The sequence below is a fragment of the Mytilus californianus genome, unplaced genomic scaffold (genome assembly GCF_021869535.1).
Source record: "Mytilus californianus isolate M0D057914Y unplaced genomic scaffold, xbMytCali1.0.p SCAF_9, whole genome shotgun sequence".
In the NCBI taxonomy this organism is placed as follows: Eukaryota; Metazoa; Mollusca; class Bivalvia; order Mytilida; family Mytilidae; genus Mytilus; species Mytilus californianus.
This window is the reverse complement of record NW_026262745.1, coordinates 39,097,052-39,122,134: the sequence shown is the minus strand read 5'-3', so window position 1 is coordinate 39,122,134 and position 25,083 is coordinate 39,097,052. Positions and strand designations below refer to the sequence as shown.

Genomic DNA, 25,083 nt, shown 5'->3' with positions numbered 1-25,083 from the left:
ATGATGTATAATGTTCCGAAAGAGCGATAAAGATTTTATAAACTACAGTTGCCCAGGGTTTGAGCATTGATCTAGTCGTAAGGTGTACGCCACCATCTGATTCACCGTGACCTTCAATATTTAACCAGTTTGCATTGTTGCAAGGAATATGTAGAATATGTTAAATATAAGGAAGAATTGTAAGATTAATATGCGAATCATACACAGTGAAGGTACCTTATTGTAGTTCATTGGTTCTTATCCACTTCTCATCATCTGTTTTAATTTTTAAAATAACAAAAGAAAGATCATGACTTCTTATAGATGTCTGAAAACAACGGAGTGAACAATAAAAATCATAAGTAAAGGCAATAGCTATTTACTTATGTGCAAATCTCATAAATCGATTAGAAAATCAAATCAATGTAGCGAACAAAGACTGAAGGAATTGTATGAACTATAAAAAAAGCGAGACAGGGTGCGTAGACAGGTGAAACGTCACCTGCCATTCATGAATCATCCGGCATGCTAATACATACTCAGTCAGAATGACACAATCGTGAATAGGACACAATCGGTAAAATTACAGTCTAAAGATATAAGACTTCGAAAACATTTTGCTATGGAATAGATACACAGACAGAACAGACAAACAACAAATTCGTGAAGGTGACAGTGAAACATAACACTGTTGGGGCAGTTTTAATGTACGGAGCAAAAACCTGCTCATTAAGTCCGTATTGAACATGCGCGATCAAAAAGTATCAATTGAGATAGATATGAAAACACCACAAGATGGAGCAGAGGGTATGCTATTGTTTAGAAATCGAAAAAAGTATTAACAAAAATAAAAATTCAAAATGAGGAAAGTCCATACAATCTGACAAAACTAAATGCCAGGCTATATCAACCAGCTGAACGACCAGAAACCAACTGTCAGATTTATAACTTGGCACACGCATTTTATGAAGAAATGGTGGATTAAACCTGGTTTTTAAGCTAGCTAAATCTCCCAATTTAACCTCTGATTTTGTGCTTTTTTGTAAATAATTGTTTGTTTTGATATTGTAACACAGTGATCACTGCTGTACCCATATTTTGACTATTTTATTTATAATGTCTGTTTTGTTCACGCATCGTTGTAAATGTAACGGAATTTGATAAGACTGTCGTACAAGTGAGAGTTTTAGCGCTATAAAACCAGGTTCAATCCACCATTTTCTACATTTGAAAATGCCTGTACCAAGTCAGGAATATGGCAGTTGTTGTCCATTCGTTTGATGCGTTTTGTCATTTGATTTTGCCATGTGATTAGGGACTTTCCGATTGAATTTTCCTCGGAGTTCAGTATTTTTGTGATTTTACTTTTTATCTGAGAGTTGGTTGTTTATAGTTCCGTTATATTGATAAAATTGTGTGAATTACCTACCCAGCAAACACAAAAACATCCTTAAAATGTTTTTAAAATGTTGTGTCTAATGTCATGAAAATATCACAAAAAAACGTGAGAAAAACATTAAATGTATGGTAGAATATATATCGCTAAAACGTTTTCTAATATATTTTCTAAAATATTTGCATAATATAATTAAAATGTTGTAAAGAAATATCATGATAATGTGAAAAACAACGTATAAAACATTTTGATAATCTTTTAAAAAATATTTTCTAGAAATATTTTCTGAACGTTTGAAAAACATCATGAACATCAAATATTGTTATAAAAATGTTTTTGGATGTTTTCTTGCAAGTGAGACTGTGCCTAAAAAATGTTTTCAAAATGTTTTAAGAAGATGTTTTTGGTTGATATCTGGATCATATCAATATAAAAATTTCTGTACTTTTGATTGAGTTTCCTGCTTTTTTAAATAACAAATCATTAGTTAAATTAATTTATACACAGTGATTAATTCTATATACAAACAAGAATAAATCAGTTGTTTTGCTAAGCATATGAAATTCACAATTCAAAGTCTCTAAAAACAAGAAGTATCTACAAATTTTGACACATCCAAAATGGCAGACACAACTCATCATGGTCAAGCCACTTTCCAAATATGAAGTCATTCTGTTCATCAGCATTACTAATTAAAGTAATGAAAAATTTGAGAACATTCAACATTTTGAAATACAATGTATAAGCAAACAGGAAACAGGTGCCAGATACAAAAATGTTCACACATCACAGTTCATCACTATCAAGCAGCTCATTAAATATGAACTCATCTTTATCAGCAGTTTTGGGAAAAACAGTGATGAACATATTTGTTGGACAAAATCCGACAAATATAGGTGGACAGACGACAGACAGTGCAAGAAAGCCCACATTCCAATCACAATGGTATAATGTTTAGTTTTTCACTCTAAACTTTTATTACCTATCTTATACACATCATGCATATGTCAACCTGAACATGCATGACATATATGCCATTGGACATTATGCAAACATTATACACATTTTTAAGTTCAAGTTACATTGACTAAAACTTGTGTCCCAAATTCAGATTTTCAATACAACTTCTCTTTCTAAACTAAAACGCTACACTTCTAATAGGGTTACATCTTAAGTCAATTATCATTGATAATTGGCTGACGAGATGAGAACAAAACACCATTTTACATCAACTATTTGATTTATTTAAGAATACATTGAAAAAGTCAATCAATTGTCTTATTCAGAATCACTTGGAATGTCTTGTAGTGTCTTATATCTTTTTCTTGCTGTGCCATGCTTCTGAAAAAAAAAATTAATCTTACATTCATATATAAACTTTTTGCACATTCCTTTATTATAGAACGATTCACGTTGCCTGAAGGATATACATCCCCTCCCCTTTAAAGTTTTGAAACAAATAACGATGATAGTCTGTCGGAAGGGGACGATAAATGGCTGACCGTGTTAAGAGAGAGCAATATGCCACGCTAAACTTCATTTAGTTATTAAAAAAAAAACACATAAAAAACTTTAGACTAGATATGTGTCCAGTCAAGAGTCTTATTTTATTATACTCGTTGATTGTTGTCTATCATATTTTTTTTCTCTTATTGTTTTGTATAAATCAGGCTGTTGTTTTTCTTGTTTTTTTTTTGTTTTCAATAAATGCATTGTATCATGTAGGGGCCTTTAAAAGCCCTGCTACATAATGTCATTAAACATCTTATTGTCCTTTTTAAGTGTTAAACTCTGTAGAGTGACATAGTTTATAACTTGTCATTTGTATCTAAGGGCATATGATACAGTCCTAGAAGTATACTATAGGCAGATAATAACTTATCGAAGTGTTATGCATTGTTTTCGCAATGATGATAATAATATAACTTAACTTCCGAGAAACACACAGATGTCATTAAATGAGTTGTTTATATGTATTTGAAATACTTCAAAGGAAAGCAAATATGTTGTTTATGAAAGCACACTGTTGGACTAAAAGATTGATTTAAATAAACAGCTTGTTTCTATTTTGTCACAAAAAAAAATAATTTATTCAAATATCCAGATATCTTTTCTGTATTGTATGCCCCAAATCTTGAATGTAATGCATTGTTTAGGCTAAATATTTGAATTAAATATGGAATAACAGTAATTCTGTATGAAAATCTTACTTCAAAAAAAAATTCTCCTGAAAGGTTGTAGACATTCCAAAGAACCTGCGCCACTTCCAAATTGTAAACCTGCATATTGAACTTGACCTTTGTGGCTTTTCTTTTAGCTCCTGTTAAAAAATAAAAGATGCATTGTATGTACATTGTGTGTATGAAGCAATAAATATAATTTTAAGCAACAGTTTATATTATCTTGCTTGTACTGAAGGCTTACATAGTCTTTGTAATGTTCATTAAGCTGTTAAGGGAAGTTTAATTTACTGTTTTGCAAATACATACATACACTGATTTTACTAGAAAAAAAAATCTCCATATTCAAATGGTGCTTATATTAGTGTTATTGTAACTTGTTTGTGTGCCTCGGAAACAAGGTATTGAGTCATGCTTATTGCAATAGTTGTTGTTGGTTTAAGTCTGTCAAATTTCTTTTTCATAATGTGTGTTTAATGTAGGCAGTTAGTTGTTTTGTTTCAATTGTGTTGAGAAAAATTTAACATTTGTTTGTCAAGGCTTCAAAGTGGACAATATGGCATTGGTTTTCTCAGTTTTGAAAGCCGTACAGTCACCTATAATTTCTTTTATCCAAGTCATTTAAATTCTGGTGGATAGCTGTCTCATACACCTTATCTCTATTTCAGTATTTGGAAATCTGTCCTGCTTGAAACTTTTTACGTCAGCATACGTCATACAATAATACACCTTATCGCTATTCCCGCTTGACCCGAGAATCTATTCTGCTTGAACTTTTGACGTCAAACAACAATCACTTTTCCATTGTGGCATCAGATATTTTTTATGATGACGTCAAAATTTTAAGGGAACTTGTGACAGTTGTGTGATGTCCAGTAATGGCGGACAAATAGCGATAAGGTGTATTACTTCAATTGTGGTGTTAAATATTTTCTAATATGACGTCAATATTTTATGGGAACTTTTGTGATGTCCATGGCCAGTAATGGCGGACAAATAGCGATAAGGTGTATTGGCAATCAAACACACAAGCCACATATCCTTATAATTTTTTTATATCAATGAACAAATTCATAATTGGTGTACGTAGATGCTTGAACAGTGGCGGATTTAGGGGCCCCGACCCCCTTATGGAGCTACTTATAAGATAAATGTATAAGACTATTTACAAGTATCACTCCAAACGTTTGCTTGCCTTGGGCAGGGGCCCCCCTTTTTCAAAACCTTGATCCGCACCTTCAGAAACAGATGTAATTTGGTTCCGATTATGATTGAACACACACAATGAATGCACAAGTTTCATCTTAACAGATTAATCATTTTTACCACGTGAGTATATATCGCGTAGCAAACAATTTTCTTGGCTCTCTTTGTTGATATCCTGTCTTCGTTTCGAAATTCAAATTTCAAAATCATTTCCGGTGATAAAACAAAAGTCGATTCCGGAAATGGTCGGTTTTCCGTAAGGCATATAAACGATACGAAAATTGAACTTAGTACAGTTACAGTTTTCATTTCTTAATTTCTAAAATATACACGAACGAAATGAATAAACATTAAAGAAAGGTGATTATTTATTAATACATTATTGCTTAATTTAATGTTGACTCTTTTGAATTTTAATATAAGAAGGAATAAAATCTGACTTCAAGGATCTTCAAGATATCAATTAAGGATTTCAACCATAGTATCTTGCTTGTCATGATATTGATGAAATGTAGTACTATATCTTATCCTAAAAAAACGAGCTAATTCCACAAAACATTGTTTGTGGGGTTTTGAATAAAGTTTAAATAAAATGTTATTTTTATATCCGTAAAATGTTGAATAAAATATCAGTAAGACTATTAAGTAATGTGTATGTCAGAATATTTTATAGAAAACATTTAGCTGATATTTTTCAGTTGTTTTATGTAAAACATTTTAATTTTACGTTATAAAACATTTTATGCAAATAGCAAAACTATATTTTCTGTAAAACATTTTTTTGCAGAATGTTTTTTGGATATTTGGAAAATATTTACTTTAAATGTTGTTAAAATATAAAATACCAATTGAAGAAAATATTATTTTTTTATATTATAAAATATCTACGGGATATTTTAGAACAATGTTTGAGAACATGAATAAAAGATATTAGCAAATAATATGTAGTTAATGTTGTAAAACATTTTACTTAAATGTTAGAAATAAAACGTTTCAAAAATAATAAAATAAACATTTGTTTTATGTTTAAATGATATCTTATTGAAATATTTTGTGAGAGACGTCCATATGACATTTAAAAAATGTTTTTAAAATGTTGTGTGTTTGCTGGGTAGACAGACATAATTGTTTAACATTACCATTAATTGGATTCAGCAGCCAAAATTGTATTTACATACATACATGGTACATATACAACACAAACATACAAATAATACGAACAAAGACGTCAACTGAAAAGTTTTTGTAGTTGATAGTACAGTAAGTGAAAAGAATGACACATATACACTTTCCCGATAAAGTACAAATTAAGTACAATTTGAATACAACGGTACACAAAAAAATTAAAATTGTTAAACAAAAATTATATGCGTCCGCACCTCTAGACCCAACCGCATCATGAAAGACCAAAGCAAAAAAAAAAACTTAAAGCTGAATGCACAAATACCGAGTCAAGAGTAATAAGACAGAAAGGAACATAATAGTTTAAAGACAGATAAAGGGAAAACTGCAAAGTAAATGAAATTATACACAATATTAGCACATAGAATCTATAACTCAAGACCATCATGTATTATTTGCAAAGTTGACACTTAAGGATGTTCGCTCCTCTTGTTTTTGACTTTTTGTCTGATATACTTTTTTTTTTTTTTCTGCTTTGTTAGTTCCTTTATTCATATACTTTCAATTTATAACAGTCGTTTAAAAAGCTTGTTATTTTGAAACAGAGTAGTGAACATCCTTAATATGTATCTATAAGGTGAGTGGACAATTGGAAAGTTGAAATCATCATGTTTGTCATAGATCTCCATCTGTGTCAGTATTAAGGAAAAGTTCAAGATATGAAGCATCTTCTAGTTTGGTATACTTAATTTCAAGTTCTTTGTGATATATGAGATGCAAGCACTGACTAAAATGTGGGTTATTGAGCAATAGGACTTCATCAATATATCTTAAAATGAAAGTAAAGAACTTTGCAGAATGTTTCTTTTTCATTTTATCTTTGAAAAGGTTTTCTATGCATTTTGCTTCCTCAAATAAGTACAAAAACGAATCGGCAAGTAGGGTGTGCACAATTACTACCAATTTGTAAACAGTCTGTGTGTTAAAATATCAAGCTACGAAACTTAAAATCTATGTTGTGGATCAATAAGTCCAGCATTTTGCTGATATCATCTTCGGTAATTTATTTTTGGTGGCAATGCAGTTCAAGAAAATTAATATTTCTATTCTTTTATGCTTAAATTGACATTAGAAATGCCGCCGACAATACGAACCTTTATGAAAGACCGCAGGCCAAAAGTCATATAAAAGTGTAAAATATTGAAACATACGGATGTCAATGAGCAAAATGTATACCAGTAAGTATCCGGTCAGGTATTTTAAAATGTTGCATATAAAATGATGCACGTCAGCTACTATATATATTCCTAACAAAGAGTTATGTCAAAATATATTAAAATATATTAACAGTATCATAATAAAAAATAACAGACAACTAACAGACATATGTTGGAAAACATACAGTCTTCAACAAAGACAAGTGTCTGTACAATAAGACAGGTTCTAAATCGTGACGAATCAAAAAATAAATTATGAACAAATATAACAGATTCTATCAAACACATGCAATCAATAGGTAGATATGAGTTTAGACAAATACTAAGACAGATACATGAATATGTAAAGAGGTTGGTCTAGTTCCGATATATCTCAACCCAATTTCTCGATTCACGGACTAACAATGGTATATAACATTACATAGAAGTATATGATAAACACATAATTCAAAAATAAAAGTTACGAAAACGTAAGTAAAAACAAACGGTTAATAAAGAAAAATATATCGTGTATTAATCTGCAAAAATCTATGATGTTTTATATGACAATTTGAGCAGTTCGCTCAAAGTAAAATATTTTTTCTATGAACGTTGTTGAAAACACAAAAGAAATGATTTTGTTCCATCGATAACATTTAGTAAATGAAACATCTTTTATAATTGCTAAAGAAACGAATAAAATTAGACGTGAGGTATTAAAGCGATAAATAAGAAATAACAGTAGTTTACAAATGTTCAAAACATGTGACTTTATTTAAAATACAAACTTCAGGAGAGAAAACAAATTCGAATGGAATCGCAAAATCGAAAACGAGTCGATATATAATGAATCAAATCGATACTGAGACACTAACCCGACGCTGCAAAAGACCTAAAAGACATATAGAGGTCAACGTAAAGTCTTAAACATTAGAAGAGTGTTAGCTAGAAAGAGTTCCCGATTCTATTATATGGCATATTATTGGTCAATAGAAACACAGGTACAAGTTTAGCAATACTAAAGGATACCGCATTATACAATACTAGAAGTTTCTGAAAACCATATCAAAGTTTCAATGATACTGGGGGCAAACTCAAAGTATTTAATATGTACTTTCAAGTCATTTTTATGCAGATACGTTACGAAAAGCACATAAAGACAATGTTTTGAGCAATGTCCATAGGAATCGTTATAGAATTGCAGTATTAAAAAAACAAAAATCAAAAACCTATAAGTCTTGTTCCATAATATCAATTAGAAAATTGATAATAACCTCCAAAAACAAATCAAATATTTTTTTTTCAATAGCAGTATGACTGTTACATTTATCAAGTCTATTTAGCAAAAAGATAAAATTGAAGGCCGACTACTAGATTTGTTTGATTTATGACTTATATTTCCAAAAAGAAGGCTGGGTATACAAAAAATAATTTTTGGAACCGTACCTTTGCCAAAAAATCCCTGTTTTTGCTTTAACATTAAGTAAAATTAATAGATTATTTATAATATCCCTATTGCTATGGTACAATGTTTTAGTAATAAAAATATCACGCTCTTGGAAAGTATGTCCCTTTTTATGTATTATCAATATCATACAAATGACAAATGTACACTCTAAAAAAAAAAGCCCACTTCACATCTCTTTAACGGAAAGAAAAATTAACTATAGGAAAAGAAAGTCATCCCGTTTGTCAAAAAATGGTTGAAGATAACCATGATAAATTTTGATAAAGGTTTGAAAATATTTGTCAAGTTCAGTTTTGTTGCATCTTAATTAATGTTATCAATAAACTACATTTCCACGCAAAATTAAATGCAAATATATGCATTTATTACTACTGTATAACATGTGTAAATTTATTTAAATGCAACTATTGTGAATTTAATAAACATATAACAAACGATTGTGTGCCTTTATTTACGGATTGTTCAAGAGGAAAATGAAAGATTAAGAAATTTTATTTAAATAATAATTCAAAAAAGAAAATAGATACAAAATCTGTTCATGTTACACTTGTTATCACATCCACAAAAACAGCAAACTCAGGTATAACACGTTTATGTGTTTCCGATAGTATTGAGATATTTCATAAATGATATCAAAAATGACTCATCAACAAAATCCTTTAATATTTATTTTGTCATATTTTTATTGTTGGGGAAGTTTAATTTTATTTGGTGAAAGTTATGTAGGTCAGTATAGAAATACGGAAGTTTGATAGATATATGGTAAGTACACCCGGATTAAGACGGCATTAGTATAGACTCTCTTGATATTTCACTCTTATCCATATTATTATATTTTTTGTGATAATAATACTAAATGAAAAAAGAGGATGTTTTATATACCTGTTTTATAAATGTAGGTCAATAAAACATTTGTCGATTTCAATGGAGTCGGCTAAATTTCCAGCAGGCACATCCGCATTTGTAATGTCAAATACGTAAACATCGTTTATCAGTATAGTGACACAGGAGTTCTTAAAACAATTGATGTCAAAATTAATTAATAATTATCATTATTCCCTTCCTCTTTGTTTCAAGTCGTTGATGGGGTAAGCACAGGCACTTGTTTCAATTAAGGGAAGGTCGACTGTACATAACATATGGATAGTCGACCTCCATATGGATAGAAACAAGTGATTGTGGGTGCAAGTCGTTGATGGTGATAGATATTAATATGTATTCATATTTGCTCTTTTATTTTCAAGTTTACTATAGTAATAAATATTGGTTTTCCCGTTTGAATGGTTTTACACTAGTAATTTTGGGGGCCCTTTATAGCTTACTGTTCGGTGTGAGCCAAGGCTCCGTGTTGAAGACCGTACTGTGACCTATAATGGTTTACTTTTATAAATTATGACTTGGATGGAGAGTTGTCTCATTGGCACTCATACCACATCTTCTTATATCTATATTATACGCTGCAGTGCAGAGCTTGCCTCAAACTTTAGGTTTAGGGTAACTTTCATAATCCCGGAAATGAATTTCTGTAAAGAGCTATAGCAAAAAGTAAAAGATGACATGCAATAGACTAGTGGTAGATTGCATTCGTTGTTAGACATGAACCAAGAGAGGAAACCGGAATAGTCCATTTGCCAATTAACGATTTGATTATGTTATAACACACTTTTAACACAAATTACTTTCCTTTTCAAGCGTAGACTGGTACTTAAGGTGACACGGTAGTATTTACATTCCAGAATGTAGGTTGCTCTTTTGTGTACCCTATTTAAGTCAATGTATATGCACAGTATGATTGGACAAAAATACAGTATCTACTGAACATACTTTCCCAAACTGAGGGATGAATAAACTGTAGAAAAATATGAAATAATTTTACATACAGGTGAAAATGAATTTTTGAGAATTGTTTTAAATTTTGTATTCGCTGCATGATAAAAGACCTAAAACTCTAGTGACTTTTAGTTTATAAAGATAGCGAAAAAAACGTAAACGGTCATCATACATATGCAAATTAGTTTTTGAATATTATCATGAAAGTACTTCAGTTAACTGTGTATGAAGAATTTTGGGCAGTATTAGAAAGTGGTGAAAATTCTAAAAAGGCTATCATTATCCTTATGGGCCAGGAAATACTACCGTGCCACCGATATCGGACAAAAATGACTTCTGCCCACGCAAAGCATGATCAGTTAAAAGTGATATATCGGTGTGTTAACCATTTTTTGTGAAACATAATTACTGATATCAATAGTTTTAGCTTAATAAAAAACTAAATGTATTTAAAACATTTGAAAAACCTAAAGGCTACACACATTACGCACAGATAAATTTGCTCTTTTCACTAGCTCTCCGTTGTCAATGAAAATCCATGTCCCTCCTAAGGAAGACAGCTAAAAAGAATCTCTTATTACAGGGTCAATTACGTTTATTAGTAAATAGACATTGTGGCTATGAATCATAAAAAATATGTAATCATTTATGACACGCTATAAGATTTTTCTTTATCGGCATACTTGTTCCTAAAAGCATCCCTTGATCTTTCTTTTTAGTTAACCTTTGTTCAGTAGCTTCCAAGTAAAAATCACCTTCTATCAAGCAAATAATGATTTGAAACTTATGCTTTAGAATCGCGTATTATATTTAGTATTGATATACTAGTAAACTCGACCACTGACTCAAAGACTTTACATAAAAGTCATTTGGACCTTTATTTAGTTTCTGAGTTATTGGTAATCGGTCCCAATTAACAAACACATCACTAACCTTTATGTTCAGTATCAGTATAATGAACAGTAACATTTCAGGTTATTCTCCTGTCATTAAATGAAAAGAGATAAATATGAATATTTCGAAACCAACCAAGTTCCAGCACAACATACATGCTACATACGACCCTAGTATTGGAGATGTTGTTCTATGTAAATCTAAATCTCTAATGACAGATGTAAAAGAAATGAATATATCGGGGCCAACTGAGTTCAAGCACAATATCCATGCAAAGTGTGACCCAAGAACTGGGAAGGTTGTAATGTTTTCACCGAAAGTAGATTCATCGTAAGTAATCTAATCATGCAGATTTTAGAGCGCATAGCGCTCGTTTTTTTATAATCTTAATTAGGATCCTAATATGTTAAAAAAATTCGGAAGGATAATTATTTGATATAAAATGACAAAATTTTATTGACTCATATATTCTACATCATTTAGAGTAAAAGATATCATATTGAAATCACGCCTTATCATATAAATCCTAAATATTCCATAAAAATCTGTTACATGGAAGACAGGGACAAATTTCGAAAAAACTAAACTATTTATGATTAAAGGACATTTTAAAATCTCGTTTGAGGGTAACATTATTTTTTGCTGTTTGCCTTTTTTCTTCCACACAAAGACAAATTCCAAAGGCGGATACATCGCAACAAGGGAAATATAGTATATAGTGATGTTGTTTATAGAGCTCGTAACTGTAGATAAACTTACCTGTCCTTTGAATAAACTTATTTTTAAAGATTCTCAATTTTACATTTTATTAAGATCTTTTATATTATCTAAATTGGTATTTATTTTAGATTGTTCAATACAAACTAATCATATATGGTAAACACTTATGGTCCTACATCATGCCAATACGTCACTTCTGGCATCGCAATTTTTGTGTCTTTGTCTTTTTGTTATTTTTTGTATGTTTTATAGTACCGATTTGATACGGCAAGTCCTTTCCAACTTAGTTTTACCGTTTCATCTTAAGTTTTATTGTAAAACCACTGTCACAGAATATGTGGGAAGTTTAGCGCTCACAAACACGTTTAATCCTGTCACATTCTTTGTGTCTTTCAAATCACACAAGCATATAAAGCAAAACTTATTTTAGTTTCTCCTTATAAAGAAACAAGATCATGCCTTCATCATTGTCAGTTTGCTTTCGATTTATGAGTTTGAACATCTCTTTGGTATCTTTCGCCTCTCTATTTCATGCAACAAAAGTGCAACTGATTCAAAATAGACAGAAAGAATAATAGTAATTGGATAAAAAGGACATTGCAAGAGTCTACACCTGCACCAATACCCGACTTCTCCGAAAAAAGACACGAAAACAAATGCAATGATCCATATATCTCGTAACAGGTCCAAAATGTGGTAGGTTTAAACCAGTTTTATCTCCACATAAAACTGCCCTTTTGCTTATCTTGACCCTTTGTCGTTAAACTACAACACACATTCCAATAAAACATTCACAGACCAGATACCAACACGATGACGACTAACCTGGCCTACTGGAAGATAGCTTAAATAGCTGCAGCTGTTGGTTAAAAACTGTCGCTTAAGGACATTTTATTAGCAACGTTCCCAACAGGTTTAATGACGTCTCATAATAGATATATGGTGTACGTATGTAAATGCTGTATACACGATTTACTGTAAATATGGAAATCTTAATAAAAATGTAGCATTTGCGATTATATTTATTACATCTCTTTTCTTTAAGGAACAGCATTGATGACGAAAGTTATGACTGTAACAATTGCAATGAACTGTACTACCAGTGGAAGAGGGATCAAGTAAAAATCAAGTATCTTTTATTCTTGTATATGAATTGTATAGAACTTGTTCAACTTTGGATGATTCTCTGTTTGATCTAGAAAACTTCCTTTTTCATGCGAGATATATATTTTGATATTATTAAAACATAGCGTGAACATTTCTTTTTAAAGGAAGTTAGGATGCAGTATTTGATTTAATGATGCGGTATATGACACAATGCTGTCAACATTTACGTAGTTGTAACTTTGATTGTGTTGATATCATTGGAAAAGACTGTAAATTACCTTTTAAGGTCGGTTTTATAATGTTTCTTTCACTAAATTGTTAAGATACTGAATAGTTCTTTAAACCGTGCTGTTGATTACATGTAGTTCATTTTTCTTCTACAGAGAATTACAAGAAGAAAACCATTTTATGCTGGCAATGGCTGCCCGATTATGTTTATTTGCAAGTAATACAGACGGATGTAATGTATCTGATAATGTATTTGGGTATTCATCTTACGGGAATGTGAAAATGAGAGAATTTACAGAAAGCATGAACTTCATTGCGCAGGCGCTAACAACTATGGCAAATAATCAGTATGTATGATAATTATATGCTTAGATACTTGGGTATATGGGAAACATTACACGAGAAAAATCCTACCCTGTCAACATATCATGCATCACTCTGTTAAGAGTAAATAACCAAATTATTTACTCTGATGTTTGATTGTTTTGTTTCTTAATTTTGGATATAAAAAGCCCGTCTATATACTACCTTCATATTCAGCTAAAAGCACAACAGTGTTATATTCTGTTACATTGTGTAAAAAAAAACATGCTAATGATAAAAGATGCACTGAAAAAGAATAGCTGTGTAATGTCCTGATATAACTGTAAATACATACAATTTTGTACAGTTTAATGGAGTTCATTTTATATATAAATTATCATATACAGGGAGTAAATAACTTAGTCTAATAATAATAACGATATCGTATGGCAATTCGTCGTCACTCAGCAAATTCCGAAATATATACAAAAACGGTGCGTTTTTAACTGAAAAAGGCAGCACAGCAGGCCAGAGCAAAAGACAAACATTAGGAAATAGGAAGATATCATCATGAAACAAATAATACCATGTTCTATGAAAGTGCATCAAAGTTCAAATTATTAAAACAATTAATTAAGGTATGTCTAAAATGAGTAAACACACATCAGCCCTCGGTGGATATCAGTCCTCGATCCTTCGGCTCTTCGGCTGATATCTTGTTTTAGGGTTTATAATACATCTTATATGAAAATGCCATGTAATAAACTGTTTGGGAAGTCGTATGCAATGATCGAGACCTACTTGACCCTGCTGTTATTTAATTGCATGGAATGAAATTCAAACAAATAAGCCTATATTTTATTCTTGCAGAAGCAATACGCCTTAAATCAATGTCAGAGACGATCTGAAGTTTTTTTATGGATTTATTAGGGAATCAATTGGAAAGTTATATAATACCAAAAACAATGTAATTATAATGTATTCAAAACAAACTGCTAAATATGGTAGAACAATGTTTAGATAACTTACCAATTAAGAATTCAGTAGCCTAAGTGTAAATTCTTGAAACCATCATGATATTCTATTGAACGGTGAATAAACTGAAAACAGTTAGAAGTGGATGCAGACGAGACATCAGTCAATGAATTTGTAGGATATGATTTAAGCAATATGAACACAATGAATCCTTTGATCCTTTCTTCTTCTTCATTTTAGCTTATGTAAGGTTTTCAACGCTGATTCAAAAAGCTCCTGTCTTTGTCTTAATTATTTGTTTTAACATGTGAAAAAAGTAAACATTATTTACATGGAATGTTTGAAGGCGATGGTGTGACGAAACGATGCATCAAGAAAAAGTAGAAATGCAAAATGAGATATTAACGCTACAGAAACAATTACGAGAGTCTCGTCAAAGTAGCGCTAAAGAAATGAATGCTACGATGGTCCAGGCACAACACCAATTCCATGCTGCAAAACAAGATTTTGAATTAAGGTAAATTCCGTTAAACTTAAACAAATTTAACAATATCGTTAGATATATGAAATAAATTGTGTCAGAGTAAATACATATATTTTATAAAAAGAATTTGAAGTACGTCTTCGGAATTGTCTCATTTTTATGTTGAATCCACAAATCTTCCTATCAAATAAAAGTATAATCACAACAAACACCTTGATCGTAAGAAAAACTTGTAATAATAAAAACCTGTATATGAATTAAATATAGAGCTCGACTTTCTCACATTAAAACCTAATAAATATAAAAATCAGGTGATGTGGTATGATTGCCAATGAGGCAAATATCCACAAGAGCTCAAATGACGTTGATATTAAGCAATTATAGGTCACCGTTAAGCCTTCAACAATGAGGAAAACCGAAACCGTATAGTCAGCTATATGAAAAATGAGAAACAAGACAAACGATAAAACTAACAGCCTAATTCTTATTAATTCAATTTTCATACAAAAAATATAACAGACAGGAACAAATGAAAACAATAGAATTACATGTTTCTGCTGACTTAATACAGGAACATTAAGAATATGGCTTGGTAAAACATGTTTGTTTTCCCCTTAGTTTAGTCTTCCCCTTACCTGGTACAATGATGCAACAGCACAACTAAGGAAGCTACTTTCAAAGTTGCTTAACTCAATAGATCGGTACGAAGCATAAAAAATAAAATAATAACATAAAAACAATTGATACAAATTAAACCACTGATACAAGAGTACTATCAGTTACTGAAAACTAGTTTAATGCCAATTACACCTAATAAATAAATCATATTCTCTCAGACAATAGAAAGCATATTTATGTTTATTCTTTTTACTTTATTGTCATTTATCACCTCTAATATATGCAGATCCATGGTAATTTATATGCTACGACTATACTCTTCAAATCGCACCATTATCATGTCACTAATGTTTCTTAATTGTATTGGTTATGATGACTTGATTTAAGATGTAAAAAGGGAACGCTTACTATGTTGACACATCAAGTCCCGCTCCTTTTGAAGTTTAAAGTCCTTCAGTTTTGGTTTTTGTACCTTGATAAATCGATTTATGAGATTTGAACATCAGTTGTTATATGCTCAGTTTGGTGGATTATTTTGTCTACCAAGAAAACGATTAAAATTCTAATACTAATTATTTTATAAAGTGTTGTTTTCATTTATTACAGTGTTGGTAAATTATAACCATACCATATAACTCATATATATAGCCCTGTAAGCTTTTTTCAAAGTTAAATTCAATGATAGTTTGTTAATTTAGAAGCTATGAATATTCGTTTTGTACACATTTGAATATTCTACTTTAAGAGTTGATAGAACAGAAAAGGAATTATACATGCTGAAATCACATCTCATTGGTCTTCAGGATGAAAACGACAGTCTTCGGCAGCAGATGAAGAATGCAAAACTTCTTTTTACAGAATGGCACTCCACAAGCTCAAGGTGAATATACATAGTGTTGCTCATATTGATTGTTTTTCGTTTTATTGAACAATATTTACAGTATGTGTCCAATTCATACAAATGCTGATCTTTTATTGGCTAAGGACGATTCATTTGATTCCGTTATATGCGTTGATTTCTTCAGAAAACAATTATAGAACTATTATATCCGCCTTCCTAATTACATATGCAATCAACACTCTTTGTCGCATTGTTCCAGTATTTTTTCAAACGATTATGATTTTAAAAAATCGCAAATTGGATTCATTTGAAAAACAAGTAAATGACAAAATATCTTGAAATGTGAGTAATTGATACAATTATAAAACAATACATGATTATACTTTGATATACATATGTACACTAATGTTTGGAAATTGCTAAGTATTTGATGAGCTATCTACCTTGAAATCGACATGAAATCATCCCTTTGTAAATTTTACGGACTCCATCACGGGTTGGCTGACCGTTATGGAATATATGTTTCACAGAAGACGATGGATATGTTCTAATTGTCATAACTACAATCCCGTCCAATTTTCCCCGAATGTGAGCTACCGAATTAGACTTATCTGTACTTACATAAGCAACATGACGGGTGCCACATGTGGAGCAGGATATGCTTACCCTTCCGGAGCACCTGAGATCATCCCCAGTTTTTAGTGGGGGTTTGTGTTGCTCGGTCTTTCGTTTTCAATTGGAAAAAGCAACACATGTTTTTAATGTGGAATGATACTGTCTTCATCTCACTAAACAATTTCGAAGTTTTGTGTGTAAAATTTTACTTTTCTGTTTCAAAATTTGAATGCCATATATTTGTTTTATTTCGAAAATCTGTAAGTATAAGAATTGAATGCTGTGTTTATGAACATGTTTACGACATAAAAGCAAGTTGCCATCACATATTTAGTAAGAAGCGCTTCCGCGCTTCCGCGCTTTATGCTTAATGTGATAGACACTTGTTTTCATTTTGTATGGGTTTTCAAAAACACATCATTCAATGCTATATTGGTATGACTATGTTTGCCCATTAAGCTTGACTGAAAGAAAATAAGCCGTATCACATATACCCCTTACTCTTGATTCGGTTATATCTTGTTACAGTTTGCTTATGTAAAATTGGGACTAAAATCAATACGATGCTTCACTTCGTGTCATTGGGATTCGTAATTTCAGTGTGAAACATTAGCTTTATAACGTCTGATTGAAATAAATCTACATAGCATTTCCTCAAAAATATAATTGTTTTAGAAAATGGGTAGAAGTCACAAAAGAGACAATCAAAATTCATAAGTCGAAGAAAGCCGTAGACCATGGCAAAAAACAAAATACGACGAATGTTTAAAAAAAAAAACAACAGGTCTACAAAACATTACAGTCTAACAAATACTACAAAGAACACAAAAACCGGAGCGACACGAACCCTGTCAAAAAAGCGGTGTTCCCAGCTTTTAAATTGAATGAGAAGCCACTTTCAAGAGCTATATTATGAGGGAAAAACACTTTATATGTATCATGTTTACACGATTACCTTTCTGGACGACTTCCAATACGCGTGATTAATACAGATTTTCAATGAATTAATATAATATGTAGCGTTTTCGATTTTTAGAGTATCTTCAGCCTTAAATCAAGACATGTCTGTATTTGAGCTGAAGAAAGAAAATGAGCTATTAAAAAAAGACCTGCAACAGCTTGATAGTGACAGAAACCGTTTAAATGAAGAAGTAACAACAACTATGAACCAACTGCTAAAGACCAGGAATTGCTCTTCAAGGTTAAATTATAGATACATAATATACCATACCGCAGACAACATCAATATAATATATGATACGTTGGAAATATTAATTTAATTCTGGATATTCGTTATGAGAGAGAGAGAGAGAGAGAGAGAGAGAGAGAGAGAGAGAGAGAGAGGTTGGATTTGATTGGAGGATGATGCATACAAACCAGGTTACGCTTAACCCGGTCGCTCACTTTTTGGAGTTCATACGATTCTGTAAGTTGTAGTTTGTTGCTTTGATTTTTATGTTTCTAATCGATTTATGAGATTTGAACATCGGTAAAGTATTGTCGCCTTAATTTAATGATGAACTAACGACATGTCCAGAGCATCTAAGTTCAAACACAAGTGTTGTTGGGGTTCGTGTTTAATCTTTAGTTTTCTATGTAATGTTTTATTATTGTTGCTATTCTTTTTGTCGATTTTTTTTGACAATAAAAATTTTTTAAGAAAAATATTCGTTTGATAATTCATATTTTTCTATCAAATTTTTACCTTATTAAATTTCAGGCTTTTAAATATTTTGGAAATGAATTACCAATAATTTATATCGTCTAGTTTTACATTTTCCTCTCATAAGAATCTTTTTTCTCTTTCTTTCACCTTTGTTTCTATTTAGGCCTACAGTTCAAGAAAATACTAATTCCGAGGAGAATGACAGAAATGAAAATGTTGACTGCATAAATCAACATGCGTAAGTGCTATATGTAATAGATATAGGAAGATGTGGTATGAGTGCCAATGAGACAACTCTCCATCCAAGTTACAATGTATAAAAGTAAACCATTATAATACATATAAATAGATGTTCAAACAGCAAACCAAACACAAAGGATATGTGTGGGTTTGTTAATGCATGGACATGCAAACGGATACAGGAATTATATTTTTTCTTATAGTTTCTCGATTTTGTCTTCTGTTGGTGTCTGAGTTAACTATTTCTATGTATTTATGTATGTTGATCATGAGATACATGCATTGATACTACCTATTTTGAAAATAATTAAAAGTGGTAAAGAAGACAAGTTATTGGAATAATTCCAGATATCAGATTAAGACAACTAAAAGGGTGTATACGTACCATTAGCCATTATAACAAATTAAAACAAGGATTATAAATAAGACAAATATCAAACAACAAAAAAACTATTTGTCTCTAAAACGAATCAACCGATCTAAAGGTTAAGATTCCATAGGACCCTTATCATAGTTCTATATTCATCTGGCCTTTGTTTGCACAATGAAATTCATTATCATGCGTTTACATATATTCCACTGGTATATGATGCTGCTGATAGACTTCAATTTACCATACCAAGGGTACCACCAGTCAGGCTCTTGTATTTTGGTAACCGCACTTAGTACTTTATTTGGCCATTTTAACTTTACTTTATTCGAACGTCAATGATGAGTCTTTCGTAGATGAAACGCGCAGCTGTCGTACTAAATTTAAAGCCTGGTATCTTTGATGAGTTCATGGTTTATACGATACATGAGTACATGAATGTACATTTTTAGTTTGAAATACATGCATCCTCTCACAAAAAGGACGGGTGTAACTACCTTTTGAAACAGTTTTTATTTAGATGCGTTTTTTTTAAAAATTGACAAGCCCTGTTTTGTTTTTGTATTCTTTGATAGTTTGACATTTAGCTGTCTAAACGACTGGTTGTACACAATGAATGATATAATGATATATATGATAAAACTATATTTTAGCACATCTTCTGGGAAACAAGTAAGCTATACCATTACAGCAAGCGCAGTTAACTTTATTGACAAATCAAGTGTGAAATATGATCATAGAGGAGGGGAGATAAGCGAAACAGTTATTTGAAATCGAGACTTGGTTATCAAAATGACAAAGAAAAACCCTATGAATGAATAGTATTTGTCTTGTCTGCATATTTATATACAGTTGTAGATGTTCGATAATAAAAATGTATTGTATGTTAAACTCGAATTTAATATTGATGCGCCATTTGTATATAAACTGTCCGTTGTAAAATATTTTATTCTTGTTTATTTTTGATGATCAAGGCAAAGGTCAGGGTGAATATGTATTTATTGCCCAAATGAAAAGCGCTGGTTTTAGAAAGAGTTGTCATTTTTAGTACGATTCGTAAGCTCGAAGTTAGCAGCTGTGAGCATTCTGTTATTTAAACGTTTAATTCTATATAAAAAAGGAGCAGATACCGAAGGGACAATTAAAAATATGACAATAACTCTTTATAAAGTATAAATTGACAAAGGCACACTGCTTGGCACCTACTGACATGTCTATTTTCTTTACAAACCAATACAATTAAGAGTGCGTTACTTGTGGCTTCGTATAAAACACTTGTGTCTATATGTACTATTATTTTTAGTTTGAAGCCCCTTAAATATAAATCATTTTAGAAATGATTACAAGGCTTTGATACTAGTGTTCAACAAAGTGACATTAAAAGGGAGATAAACATCAATAAAATCTATATAGGTTGATTTCACCAAACATCAAAATTATAATGCAGATATGTGGTATGTCTTAAAGGATAAAACTAGTTCATTGCAACCTTAATGGATAAAAGGGGTATAACAAAATGGGTATCTACGCGTCGGTTTGGTTGTTACGGATGTGTAAATACCTAGGCAAGTCCGTTTGGATTCGGAAGTTTAAATTAGCTGCCATGTGCAGGAAAAGTGACATGCTCTGTGTACGTTGAAGAACGCTAGCAATAACTCTTTCGGATGTAGATAGCATGTTGAATTGTAAAATGTCTTCCCATATCAAGCATGCCCTCTTTCATGGAAGCAGTCGAAATGTCTCCCCTTCATCTCGGACGACCAACTTTACAACAAATTGGATATCATCTCAAATTTTATACTTAGATTATATGAACAGAGCTCGTAAATGAAGATACCAACCATATATAGTTATTTTTCCTTTGAATTAAATTTAAGCAACAGAAGTTTACCGATGTTCAAACTCATAAAGCTATTTAACAAGATACAAATCAAACAGGCCACCAATTCATCCACTCAAATTTAGAACGTATGTAAAAGTAGCTATTCCCTGACATAAAATAGTGTTTTTGATGTCGTTGTTTACTTACACTAACCAACAAATTTGCAGAATTGAAACTTTTGTTGAAAGAGAAATATATGTTGACCATTTGGAGCCGAAATTTACTTGTCCATGAGTTTGCATTAAAATAGAGGATTAATGCGCTCCATAGTATACTTATTTAAGATTTAAAGAAAACCACGGGTTATTTTTAGCAGTTCTAGTCTTCGGAACGTTAGTATTTCGCTACAAGACTTTAAACATTGATTGAAAATTGGCATGTAGAAAGTTGATACATGCATATATGTACAATTCAGGATATACCTGGTTTCTATGAAGTTAAACTAAGGTAAAGTATTTAGTAAGCTGTGAAAATTGCAAAATTTGGTTGAATCGGTAGGGATTTCGAATTGGTGGTATGACACCTTATTGTGTCTTATTATGTATGCGTCACCCGGCCTACGATTCAACATCCATCCAATATGTCACAATTAGGAATTGGAAATAATCGGCAAATACCCGTTCTTAAAAGTTATTCATTGTAGTAAGATTTTATTGTATTGTCTTTATTGGTACTAACATTGATTCCATTTTTGATAGTTTAATACATAACTTTAAATGTATTGCTATCGAGGTATTGAAAATGCTGGTCTTATATCCTGTTTATACCGTTTATACTTATATTTTGGCATTCCACACGGTCCTGTTTTTCTCAACTGTCTTTAATCAGTCGGAGGTGTACTGCTGTCATTTAGTCTTGAGAAATATATGGTTTATTTATTAAATGAAATTTGGCTTTGGTATAGCATTTAGTAATGGTGAGTACCCAGAGATTAGTACTTAATGTATTTTTTGTTATTTGTTTTGTCAAAGAGCTTATTACATATGGTGAGTGAAGACCTCTCCAACTGATTTTTATAGTTTCATCTTCTGTTACAGTGTGTTGTTAAAATACTGTCCAAGGGTGGGAAAGGGTTGTGCGTTATCAAATATGTCAAAACCCTCCATTCTTAACGTGCTTTTCCTAAGCCAGGAATATTAAAATGTTTCACATTTTGTCTTACCGTGGCCTTTTATAGCTGACAATACTGTGTAGGCTTTAGTTATTGTTGGAGGCTGGCACGGTGATCTATATTTTTTGACATCTATGTCTTTCGATCTTTATCGATAAATGTTTTATTGGCAATTGATATCACATCTTATAATTATTCTATATATGTACATATATGCATATGATTTAACTTTTTTGATGCGTTTGCAGCCTAACAGCATCAATGTGTAAGTGTTTACAGATTGTCAGCTTTCAATCAACTGACTTTTTACATACATAGTGCGTTCTCGCAACTGTTATTATATCAATATCTCATTGTCATTTGTATTGTTGTTGTACAAGTCGATCTTCATGCTATCTAATGATTTGAGCGGCTATTTTTGTAAAAATCATCACATGAACACGTGTAACGAATTACTGCGTGCACAACATAAATTAATTTCTGGAAAATGTTCCCTTTATGTACACCCAAAAACAAACAATTTTAGACACAAATCCAGAAATATGCAACAGAATGAAAATAGGCAGTACTATCGTAGTTATAATGTTTAAGATCAAAATAGGACCAATGAATTTGAATCTTACATTCTATGTTGCAACATTTCAGCATATGAAGTATATATCTCCAAGTTGGCTCGATATAACAGAGCTTGTGTTTCTATCATTGTTTCCTTGATAGAGGGTTGCTGAGTACAGAAAAGCTATTAAAGTAAGGATTCCAAACGGTAAAGTTGAAGTTTTCCATGTGAAAGTTTTACGGACGCCATTAAGAGTTGCTTGACCGTTGTTGCATTCACGTTGCGCAGATGACCACCATTTTGTCCCGTCCTCTTTTTCCCGATTATGACATCACAGAACGAAACATAATTAAATAACCACGGTATATATACTACCAAGAAATTTGTTTTGCATGCACACGTATGCGGTTTTTATCCAACGCAATCATAGGTTTGAACGTTGTTTACAATTTAGACTAGTTTATATATATATAATTTAATTTTGGATGTAACACGTCTTCTGATTGGCTGAAAGTGTTTTGTCTATCAGCTCATACACATAATTTTGTCATGTGACCGCGACGTCATAAACGTTTTTATCATGATTTACTCCTTTTAAGAATTAAATTATAAGGAATGACTTTAATATTTTTTATGTCTATTCGAAATAACATAAAAAATGCTACGCGGGTTATACAGTGTGCACCACATTTTTTATGTTATTTCTTCATAGACAGAAAAAATATTACAGTCATTTCTTAGATATATATAAATACTCTAAATATCAGCACAACAATGTTAAATCTGCAAATTTGCAGAAGCAAATATTTGTTCTTCCCTCGCCGGGACTTCATATCACGTTGAAAAGTTATAAAGTCCTCCTCCAAAGCAAACTTATGTTATCATCTGCACCTTTTGTTTTGGACAGAGAGATGGACATTGTGATGACAATATACTATTTTGAAATGTTTTCGGAAAGAATTCTAATCGTTAAAAATACTAGTAATGCAAATAGTTATTAAATTCTAAACCAGAAAGAAGTGCTAAAATTATACACTTGTTAAGACCATCGCCCTAGCAGTAGGAAAACATTTGTTTTCTGTAGCACAATTGACACAATAAAGCGGTTACTGGTACCCACTATTTACTACTAAATTTTGATATGTTCTGCATCATGTGTATATGAAGGCTAAGAAAGCCTGAACGTGTGATCATCCGTTGCTTCTGCCTTCAAAATTGTAACGTCGTTAGTAGGGATGGAGATAAAAATTGCAATAAACTACCAAATAGAAATGAGGAGAAGTGTAATGATTGGCAGTGAGGGAACTATCAACCAAAATCCAAATGACGTGTTAGCAACTATTTGTCACCATATGGCCTTCAACGTAGTATAGTCAGCTATAAAAGGCCCGGACATGACAACATGTGAATCAATCTATAAGACAAAACCAACGGCCTGGTTTATATCACAAAACAATAAATGAAAAACAAATATGACCTTCAGCAACCGCCACAGTCGCTTGAGTGCAGGATTTGGATGTTTTTGGTTTGTCATTGTTTGCACTGAATATTTAGTTTTCTAATTTTATACCCTACTGGTAAGACAACCATAGTAGTGTTAAAGTATGTGCTATGCAAATAGAAAATTGAATATATTCAGTGCAAACAATGAACAAAAATTATCCGAATCCTGCACTCAAGTTCCTGTTCAGCAAACGACACCACTGACTTACAGGCTCCTGACAGACTGGCCCATACAGAATGTGAAGGAGTTAAACATGTATGTGAGGTCTCAACCTTTCCCTCAAAATATATTATGAAGACAATGTGTATGTCTTCTATTTGGTTTTAAAAAATCTTTGCGTACGGTCTCAATGGGAACAGTTGTGCATGACTGTAAAAGTCCTGACTCGGTACATTTACTTTAAAATGAAAGAGTAGAGTTTATACAAAAACCTAAAACAGGCCTCTTATATGACAGTTCATACAGTAATATGTAAGATTTTACTTTGAGGCGGCTTTTCTATATTAGTTTAGATTGATCTTTTGACTATCCTTTTCTCAACTTATAAAGCTAAAATTAAGTACAATTGAAAACCGTCCACTTTTGCATTGTT

General features: G+C 31.6%; 1 protein-coding gene and 1 long non-coding RNA gene across 3 annotated transcripts; one reads left to right on the top strand and one right to left on the bottom strand.

The window, feature by feature from the left end:
• Window positions 1-2,596: 2,596 nt before the first annotated feature.
• LOC127714629 (uncharacterized) lies at window positions 2,597-3,787 on the bottom strand. The gene is made up of 2 exons (XR_007987830.1): window positions 3,586-3,787; window positions 2,597-2,716 (listed from the first exon to the last, which is right to left on the bottom strand). It is a non-coding gene; the product is annotated as an uncharacterized LOC127714629 (long non-coding RNA).
• A 5,412-nt stretch (window positions 3,788-9,199) lies between these two features.
• Window positions 9,200-20,329, top strand: LOC127714465 (uncharacterized). 2 transcript variants are annotated; one of them, XM_052220523.1, is made up of 9 exons: window positions 9,200-9,309; window positions 11,352-11,601; window positions 13,037-13,120; window positions 13,482-13,673; window positions 14,951-15,121; window positions 16,452-16,586; window positions 18,199-18,363; window positions 18,992-19,066; window positions 20,092-20,329. In XM_052220523.1, the coding sequence occupies exons 2-9, from the start codon at window positions 11,387-11,389 to the stop codon at window positions 20,207-20,209; spliced, it is 1,155 nt and encodes a 384-aa protein (XP_052076483.1). In that variant the 5' UTR covers window positions 9,200-9,309; window positions 11,352-11,386; the 3' UTR covers window positions 20,210-20,329. The 2 variants fall into 2 exon arrangements, with proteins under 2 accessions (XP_052076483.1, XP_052076484.1); XM_052220524.1 differs by having other exon boundaries at window positions 9,225-9,309; window positions 11,490-11,601.
• Window positions 20,330-25,083: the final 4,754 nt, after the last annotated feature.

Coding starts and splice junctions, on each gene's coding strand:
- LOC127714465 (XM_052220523.1), top strand. CDS start 11,387: ATGAATATTTCGAAACCAACCAAGTTCCAGCACAACATACATGCTACA. Junction 13,121..13,481: donor AGGGATCAAGTAAAAATCAA/GTATCTTTTATT, acceptor TTTCTTCTACAG/AGAATTACAAGAAGAAAACC. Junction 16,587..18,198: donor TGGCACTCCACAAGCTCAAG/GTGAATATACAT, acceptor TTCGATTTTTAG/AGTATCTTCAGCCTTAAATC.